Source organism: Balaenoptera musculus, chromosome X, assembly GCF_009873245.2.
Source record: "Balaenoptera musculus isolate JJ_BM4_2016_0621 chromosome X, mBalMus1.pri.v3, whole genome shotgun sequence".
Classification (NCBI taxonomy): Eukaryota; Metazoa; Chordata; class Mammalia; order Artiodactyla; family Balaenopteridae; genus Balaenoptera; species Balaenoptera musculus.
Genome location: NC_045806.1, coordinates 109,144,462 through 109,154,279, shown reverse-complemented (window position 1 = coordinate 109,154,279; position 9,818 = coordinate 109,144,462). Strand labels below are relative to the sequence as shown.

Sequence of the window (9,818 nt, the reverse complement as noted above, 5' to 3'; positions counted from 1 at the left end):
TCACATTTAAAAAAAAAAAAAGAAAAGAATCTGGGTGTTAACCAGCCCTCCAGGGGATTCTGATGCACTCTTGAGTTTTAGCATGGCTTTGAAAAGGGCCACCTTGACTCCACGCATAGAGTCAAGGGCTGGGGAAACAAAAGCACACCTTAGATCCAGGTATAAAATTAGGCCAGGTGCTAAGCGACTGAAACCAGCCTCCTAATGGATGTACCAAAGAATAAAAACAGTTCTCAGGTTGGCAACCAGAATACCAAGTCCCCACGCCACAACCTTTCTGATCCTTTGTAAGAGAGACATCTGCCGAAGGCCCTCTCAGACTGTCAAAACATCCTGGAATATAATATTTGCTTCCAACTCTGCACCTTGCTCTTCACTCCCTCACTTAAAACACTAACCTTTCCCATTTGTGCTCTGACCTGAACTGAGTAAACAAGCTTCTAACCACTCTTCTCCCCACCCCTCTCTTCTTGGTATCCAAGATGAGAGTAGCAGGCAAAAGGTTAGTTCTAATGTACCCGAGCAAATGGATATACAATCTAAAATAGCAGTGAGCTACACAGCCGTCCTCCCTGGGCCCATCTCACCTGCCTCAGCAACACTGCCGCCCTTTGGCCTAACTCTATCCCTGGAAAATGGAAAATTCCACAACCAAACATTAGAGTAGATACTTTCCAGAATGGAGCTCACCTCCCCTTCTCCTGTCCCAGAGATACCTCAAGTCTACAGGATCAAGAAAAACAAGGTTAATATGATCCTGCAATCACACTCCTGGGCATATATCCAGAGAAAACTCTAATTCGAAAAGATAAATGGACCCCAATGTTCACTGCAGCACTATTTACAATAGCCAGGACATGGAAGCAACCTAAATGTCCATCGACAGACGAATGGATAAAGAAGATGTGGTACATACATACAATGGAATATTACTCAGCCATAAAAAAGAATGAAATAATGCCATTTGCAACAACATGGATGGACCTAGGGATTATCACACTAAGTGAAGTAAGTCAGAAAGAGAAAGACAAATACCATATGATATCACTTATATGTAGAATCTAAAATATGACACAAATGAACTTATCTACAAAACAGAAACAGACTCATAGACATAAAGAACAGACTTGTGGTTGCTAAGGGGGAGGGAAGGTGGGGAAGGGAGGGATTGGGAGTTTGGGATTAGCAGGTGCAAACTATTATATATAGGATGGATAAACAAGGTCCTACTGTACAGCATAGGGAAATATATTCAATACCCTGCAATAAACCATAATGGAAAAGAATATGAAAAAGAACGTGTATATATGTATAACTGAATCAGTTTGCTGTACTGTAGAAATTAACACAACATTGTAAATCAACTATACTTCAATAAAATAATTTTTTTAAAAAAAGAAAGGCAAGGCTACAGGATCGAGAAAGTAGAAGGCAGGGAATTTCCTGGCGGTCCAGTGGTTAGGACTCCACACTTCCACTGCAGGGGGCACGGGTTCAATCCCTGTTCAGGGATCCTGCATGCCTCACGGTGTGGCCTAAAAAAAAAAAAAAAAAGAAAGTACAAGGCTGGCAGCCACAACTCATGACCAGAGACATGGTCCAACATAGTGCAGAAAAAGTTCTCAGTGAGTATACCCATTAGACAGCAGCTCTCAACAGGGAGTAGGCTCTATTCTAAACTGAATGACAGCTAGTAACAATTCTGTTTTGCTTTTCCTGCCCTTCTGAATCCTCAACTAATCAAGTTCTGAGGGATGAGAAATAGGGGACCAGCACACCCTATTTGAAAGAATTAGAATCTGAGGTGTTAGGACACAACAGGTAGAGCTGATTCACTTTGTTATAAAGCAGAAACTAACACACCATTGTAAAGCAATTATACTCCAATAAAGATGTTTAAAAAAAAGAAAAAAAAGAAACAGCCTAAGCGTGTGGTAACACCCCTGAAATTATGCTGGACCCTAAAATAGCTTGCCTGCCCCACTTCCCACTTCAACTGATTATGATCATCTTGCTTGATTAAAAGAAGTCATAATAGTAACTGAGAATTCGTTATTAAGCAAATGCTTAATTAAACTGAGATTAGTTGTTAAGCTAGAACTTGAGTCTTAGGAAGAAAAGAAGTGGACATCTAAGATCAAGCTATGGAGAAAGAAAAAGTGTGATTAGAGTCAATTATATCTTCTGCCAGACGGAAGACCTGATGAATGTCCGAGTCTCTCCAAACAAAGTCCTTGAAACATCAGTGAAGGGAGAGAGCCTGGCGAGACAACGGGCAGCAGGTACTTGGGAGTTGTCTAGTAACTTGGTGGTAGGAGGAGGGACTAGCTCAGGATCCAGGGAGACGTCTGCGCTGGGATTGCTGCCTTCAGAGAGTTGGAGAGGCAAGAGGCTGAGGACTGAAAACGAGACGGGGAGTGATTCTCGGTGACCAGCAGTATCCCAAAGAAAGGAAGCTGCCGGCCTGGACTGCCAGCGATGGCCGGCACTGCGTTGCAGCTGTGAACCCACTGCTCTGCCTACCCCCGTGAGAATTTGAGCTGGAGAGCCAGCATGCCCTGGTAAGTGGAAATCCTGCCACTTCAAGACATGGAGTCATCTTTCTCATTTGGAGTGACCCTTGCTATCCTGGCCTCCCTCATTATTGCTGCTAATGCCCTAGTGGCCATGGCTGTGCTGTCGTTGATCCACAAGAATGATGGTGTCAGTCTCTGCTTCACCTTGAATCTGGCTGTGGCTGACACCTCCCTTGGCCTGGCCATCTCTGGCCTAGTCACAGACCAGCTCTCCAGCCCGGCTCGGCCCACACAGAAGACCCTGTGCAGCCTTCGGATGGCATTTGTCACTTCTTCTGCAGCTGCCTCTGTCCTCACGGTCATGCTGATTGCCTTTGACAGGTACCTTGCCATCAAGCAGCCCCTCCGCTATTTCCAGATCATGAATGGGCTCATGGCCGGGGCCTGCATTGCCGGGCTGTGGTTGGTGTCTTACCTCATTGGCTTCCTCCCACTCGGGGTCCGCGTATTCCAGCAGACCGCCTACAAGGGGCCCTGCAGCTTCTTCGCTGTGTTTCACCCACGCTTCGTGCTGACCCTCTCCTGCGTTGGCTTCTTCCCAGCCCTGCTCCTCTTTGTCTTCTTCTACTGTGACATACTCAAGATTGCTTCCACGCACAGCCAGCAGATCCGCAAGACAGAGAATGCGGGAGCCCCGGCCGGGGCTCACCGGCCCCCACGGACCCCCAGTGACTTCAAGGCTGTCCGCACTGTGGCCGTTCTCATTGGCAGCTTCACTCTGTCCTGGACCCCGTTCTTTATCACTAGTATTGTGCAGGTGGCCTGCCAGGAGTGCCACCTCTACCCAGTGCTGGAACGGTACCTGTGGCTGCTTGGTGTGGGCAACTCCCTGCTCAACCCACTCATCTATGCCTATTGGCAGAAGGAGATACGGCAACAGTTCTCCCAGATGGCCCTGGGAATGAAGAAGGGGCTCGCCGCATTCCTCCTCCTTCTCTCGGCCAGGGACGGTGGCCCACAGGGGCCCAGGGAAAGTGCCCGTCACATCACCACCATCTCCCACTCAGAGCTTGATGGCTAAGATGGTAAGGGCAGACAAGTTTCAAAGTGCCTCTCTCTCCCTTCTCAGAGCCCCAGCTAGGAGATCAGATGGAGCTAGGGAAAAGAGAGCACTTGCTTCCAGCAACTGACCACCCCCTGCACCTCCTAACCTCAGACTGAGAGGTAACTAAGGCAGGGTGCTGACTTCCCCCTATAAAAAGCTTCCCCATTTGCAAATCTCCATTCCTCCCTGCCCTTCTTTTGCAATGAGTCTGTTTCTTCTGTAGAGGTATACTTACTTAAAGCAAGAAGTATACTACTGGAAAGATGCTTAAACTCAAGTCTTATTTTTGAATACACTAGAGCAGCACTGTCTAATAGAAGTCTAATGCAAGCCACCTATGTAATTTTAAATGTTCTAGTAGTCATGTTAAAAAGGTAAAAAAAAAAAAAAAAAGAAGAAGCAGGCGAAAATGTTTCATTTAACTCAATATATCCAAAACATTAATTCAACATGTAATCAATATAAAAGATTATTACACTATTTTTTCCATGCTAAATCTTTGAAGTCTGGTGTGTATTTTACCCTTACAGAATATCTCAATTCAAACTAGCCATGTGCCAAATGCTCAAGAGCTACATGTGGCCAGTGGCTATCATATTAGACAGCACAGCACTAGAGAAATGAGGTTCTGTTCTTTTTAACTGTGTACTACAGTGATTGCTTTGGTGAAATGAGGAGTCCTGCCCTCCCTGATGTAAATCAGACATTTTATGTAGTGAGGTTGTATAAATGTAGGAACCTGAATTAGATACTAAAGCTTGTCTTTTTCCACACGTCACAGTGTTCAAAACAGTGTTTCTTTGGCGAATCGCCTGTCTTGTAATTATTTCTGCTGTTACCCCTCCAACCCACCACCTTCCTAACTCTGTGGTGCCCCTTCCCCTCAGTTGGCCTCTTATGTCACTTGTAGCTACTTGCTGATGACGATGCCAAACCACAAATTCTGAGACATTGAAAGGAAAGAAAGGGAAAAAAGGGGTAGGTACCAAAAAAGTCACTGCCAAGCCCCCCACACTGGACCCACTTTGCTCCTCAGAGCTTGACCTTCTTCCATTTACTCTCAAATTTGCATTTTCCTAAGAAACTCAGTTGCATAAGAGGATGTCTCCAAAATGGCCCAAGAGACCAGCCTTATCCTGCTTTCTTGTAGGTACAGAAAATGACTGTTGGCAACTGGGAATTATACTCAGGCTCCCCCTGGGCAACCCTGGCAGCAGAAACTACAAGAATAGAGTGGGGAAGAAACCCAGGAACCACGCTCAGCCTTCCTGAGCTTTCCTGTAACCCTTTCCACAACCTCCTGGTCTCCACAGTACATTCCTAGAGAGTTTGTCTCTTAAGGCCCTCAACTAGATTATCTCCCTAGAAAGCTGGTGAGTGGACAACAAAAAAGGGCAGAAGAAACCAAAACAGTATGAAATGATTTGTCTGGGATTTGGTACCAAACACAAACACAAATAGTAACTGGGTTTGGGGACAAAATTGAAAGCAGGCTCAAATCAATGCCCTCCTTATTGGTGGTTCAAAGCTTAATTTCCTGGCCTTGCTGCAAAGGACTGATCTTCCCAAGGTAACACAAGCAAAGTGGAATGGAAGCTAGTTACAGGAGAAAGGCAGGAGCTGAGGGGAGGCCAGCTGATTGTTGTGTTATGAGGTTCAGTCTAAAAAACCCTGCTATTCCTGGGAGTCAGTGTGCGCAGTGGGAAAATCACAGGCTTTGAAGTCCAACAGACCAGTGTTCAAATTATGATTCAGTCATTTAAATTCTCAAAGACACAGTTTCCTCATTTGTAAAATTGGGGTGATAATGCCTACCTTATTTGGCTATAGTGACGATTAACTCAGACAATGCATATGAAAATGCCTAGAACACCACAGCACATTGTTAGTGCTCAGAAAATGTTCTCTTCCTCTTCCTTAAAAATCCTAAAGAATAAAACATCCAGCTGACCAATCTAAGGGAATCCGTCACATCTGCAGACATTAGGAAAAATGAGGGATGAGAGGTGACTCAGGCTGGAAAAGACAAACATAAATCTAATACTTTAGCAGGATCAAGACAGAGCAGATATAAACAAGGCACTGTTATCATATTCTTGGGTTTAAGAGTAACCGCAATTAAGAACACTGTGTTTAGTAAGCCGCCAAGAGCAGAGATACAGAATGCTATGCTAAAGAGCCTAATGGCTTTCTTTGACACAGGCTCCTGTACAGATAAGGGAATGCACTGGAGTGGAGACATTCAGATTTCATTCACACATCCAATGTTGTCTCCTGATGGACTTGCAGAGAAGCCAGATCCTGTTCAGCAATTTGATCAAAACAGCCAAAAAGATATTTAGACCTTGTAGGACAGAATGTAGATCAATTGGTCCCATCTATAATCTCCATGAAAAGCTTATTGTGAATCCGTTAAAAAACATTGTGACATGACTAAGTTTTATACTAATTCCTTGGGTAGTTAATGTTATGTACAGCACACCTCCGTTTCAGAGGACTACCCTCAAGAACAGTACACACAGCCCTCTGGACAGGGGCATTTTGAGTGGTTTCACAAATGTTAGAGGCAGGTTGCCCTGATCCACCAACACTCTCCTGCTTGTCCACATGACCAAAAAGCCCATCTCTGAGAGTTGGCCAGCCAGAGTTAGCCTTGGGATATATTCTCCCTATATGATGAAGTGTTTACTGGTTCACATGGGCAATGAACTTGTGACTCACTTGCTCAGTCACTGGCCAAACTAAACAGAGACCAGTGAAAACAGCAGGCTCGAGAGATACTTCAAGGACACACAGAACAAGAGGAAACATGGTGTTGACAGCTGGGCAATGAGAACAGCAATGGTCCCAAGGCCAGACCCAACCCCTTGCTGCCATCAGCCACTCACTTATTTTGTGACTCCTTCAGTACCTTCCACGTCATCCTTCAAATGGCTGGCTGGTCTGGAATCTTCTCCTTTTAATTAATAAATCTTCATTTGTTATTTCTTGCAATCATATAAACTCAATGATCGTACCTACAAGTGTCAACTGGCATTCATTCATTCATCTGTCCATCCATCTACCTACCCAACAAGCATTTATTGAGGGCTAGGTGCTAAAACTACTCCAGCTTTCCTGGATTTCTTTTAGAGCTATATATTGATGTATACATGATGTTCATTATTTTTTTTTCTGATTATAAAAGCAATTTTTTTTCATTTTAGAAATTTTTGAATATACAGAAAATCATAAAGGTACCCATAATTATACCACCCAGAGATGATCACTGTTATTTTCCTTCATCTGTTTTCTTCACTTAATATTATATTGTGCTATTTTCCTATGTCATTAAGCTTTCTTCAAAAACATGAGTTCTAAGGATTGCATGTTTTTCAACATGAGTATATAATATTTTAACCATTTTTCTATAGTTGTACATTTATATTATTTCCAATTTCTCACTGTTATAATACCACTGTAAATACCCTTGTGTATAAATCTTTGACATGTCTGTTTAATGCCCTAAGATAAAATTCTCCAAAGTAGTATTACTAGGTCAAGGAGCATTAAACACGTAAAAGAATTTTGATTCATACTTTTGCTGGCCTTTCTTGAAGGGTAATGTTTCCCTAGGATATTTGCTATGAGAAGTCAAAAGTGAGCCATAAATGAACAGACCACGGTGATATGAATATCTCAAAGAAATAAAAGTGCATGGCTTCCTGAAAGCACAAACCATACCAAGAGAGCTGACCAGTTTTTTTTTTTTTAACAAAAGGAAACCTGTTGCTATGCCCTACTGCTAGAGTTAATCTGCAAATCCAGAATTCTGGACTAATGGGACACAGCAGTCTAACAACACCCCTCACAGGACAACTGCATCATTGATACAGCATCATGTGATATACAGATACCAATTTCAGTGTGTTTTCACTCTTAAAATCTTCTGATAGTGGCTTTGTGCAATACCATAAAATGTTAAATAGGTACGAGAATATGAAAATATGATCACATGGAGCCAGGAGCCAGGTCTTGATGCAGCTGAAGCCACGAAGCCATAGTCTCGCAGCCTTGCTGACCAGGAAAGATGTGCTCCACCTAATGGATCCACTGTGGCAGGGTGAAGTATGGGAGAGCTTAACATGCTACTAGCCAGCCATATGTTCACTGGATTTACAAGCTGTTGGGACCATAAGCAGCCACTGAGCTCAAAGAGCCCTCTCACGAGGAGTCCTAGAAACAACTAATGCAGCTGCTAAGGGTCTCAGAGTCTGTTTTAATGCACAAAGCAGTTCCTGTTTCTTTCAAAATGCCTTCTACACAATGGGGCGGGCAGAATTCATTTGCTCCAAAGCTCCAGAGGGACTAAAATCAGACCAAGAACCTGGGGGCTGGGGGGTTCTCTATTTTTTTAGGTTTGTTTTCATTTGGTGTATGTCACCCAATAGTCCCATGATTGAATTATATTCCCCATTTAATATAATAAATCCATATTGGTTCCAGTTCTATCTCAGCTGAGTTGACATTATGGCACTAAAAAGATGATGAACACGCTGAGATAACAGTCATTGGCCCAGTAAAATGCCATGCTGTCTTACAAAACTGTTCATTGTGCTTTTACCACTCATAATAGTTTTGCGGATTTGCCCACTGAGCCGTTCGACAAATACTAAAGCACATCCTATGGAAGAGCAAACTGACGTCATCTCAGAGGTGGTTTAAAAAGTAAGAAAACTGAACCAAGAAATTAGAGCTGAATGGCTGTGAGGTTATTTCAAATGTGGAAAACGGGCTCATAATCCAAAATTCCAACTACCACTGTAAGATTACCAGGTCCCTTAGTAATCTTATGCAATGATGTGTTAAATTGTTTTTCTTATTTACTAAATAAACAGGAGAGCCAAGGATGCATGAAGAGTGTTTATAATGAGTTAGGCACAGCCCCAAATACAACTGAATTCTGATGCTGAGACACTGGATAGAGAGAAGAGATATCCTTTACTGAAACCTCAGGAATTAAGATTAATGTGAGTGGCCATTCTAACTGAGAAGATATGAAGATCGAAAATATTATCCCTTAAGGGATATGTTTTAGTGAATAGAAAAGAAGTATTTATAATCAGGTTCTTAGAAGTTTAATCATTCCTCCCATAAATTTATAAGCCTAACAACAGACTTCTTTGCATGGGAGGAAAGAGGGTGAGAAGTCTAGCCCCATGCCCAAATTACTCAATTTGAAATTAGTGAGATCTGGGACTTCCCTGGCAGTCCAGTGGTTAAGACTTCACCTTCCAATGGGTGCGGGTCGGGGAGCTAAGATCCCACATGCCTCGGGGCCAAAAAACAAAACATAAAACAGAAGCAATATTGTAACAAATTCAATAAAGACTTTAAAAAAAAAGAAATTAGTGACATCTGTATCAATAATTCTAAGTTCTTCAATAAATAGTATTACATACAACAAGAACAAACTCCTGTGTGTATGGTATGCTCACTTAGACTGGGGAAGAAGAGGGGGCTAGTGAGGAAGGAGGTCATGGAGAAGAAAGGCCAACAAAGGAAACATAAGGAAGCAGTAGAAAGTGGAGAATAAGAAGAAAATGATATATTTGCAATCACAGGTCTCCAGGAAATAATTTAAATCTAGTCTTACAGTTAAGTGTCAAAGAGTGATCAACCACAACGACCATTGACCTTCTTTCTCCCAGGGTGCTATAAAGACAGGGGAACTAATGAAATCAGTATTCTTTACTGCTCACCTGCCATAAACTTTAAGTGACCCTGGCCAAGGCTGAGTCAGTACACCTCTAGCATGGTGATTATAAGCATGGGCTCATGACCCAGATGGCCTGGGTTAGAATCCTGGCTCTGCCATTTCCTAGGAATGAAGTTTTTACCTTGCTGTGCCTCAGTTCCTCACCTGAAAAATAAGAATAGTACCTATCTCATAGGGTCGTTGAAAGGATGTAAACAGTTTTATAAACATAATACACTTAAAACAGTATCTGGCACATAAAAGCTTTATAAGCCACTTTGGAAGATAGTTTAGCAGTTTCTTACAAAACTAAACATACGCTTACCATACAATCCAGCAATTGCACTCCTTGGTATTTAACCAAATGAGCTGAAAACTTGTGTCCACATAAACGCTTGCACATGAATATTTATAACAGCTTTATTCATAATTGCCAAAACTTGGAAGCAACCAAGACGTC

General features: G+C 42.7%; 1 protein-coding gene across 1 annotated transcript; it reads left to right on the top strand.

Annotated features, from left to right (window-relative positions):
- Window positions 1-2,586: 2,586 nt before the first annotated feature.
- On the top strand, window positions 2,587-3,655 carry GPR119 (G protein-coupled receptor 119). The gene has a single exon (XM_036841168.1). The coding sequence runs from the start codon at window positions 2,590-2,592 to the stop codon at window positions 3,595-3,597; it is 1,008 nt and encodes a 335-aa protein (XP_036697063.1). The 5' UTR covers window positions 2,587-2,589; the 3' UTR covers window positions 3,598-3,655.
- The last annotated feature ends 6,163 nt before the right edge of the window (window positions 3,656-9,818 follow it).

What these genes read in the sequence shown, in the direction of transcription:
- GPR119 (XM_036841168.1), top strand. Translation starts at nt 2,590, where the DNA reads ATGGAGTCATCTTTCTCATTTGGAGTGACCCTTGCTATCCTGGCCTCC.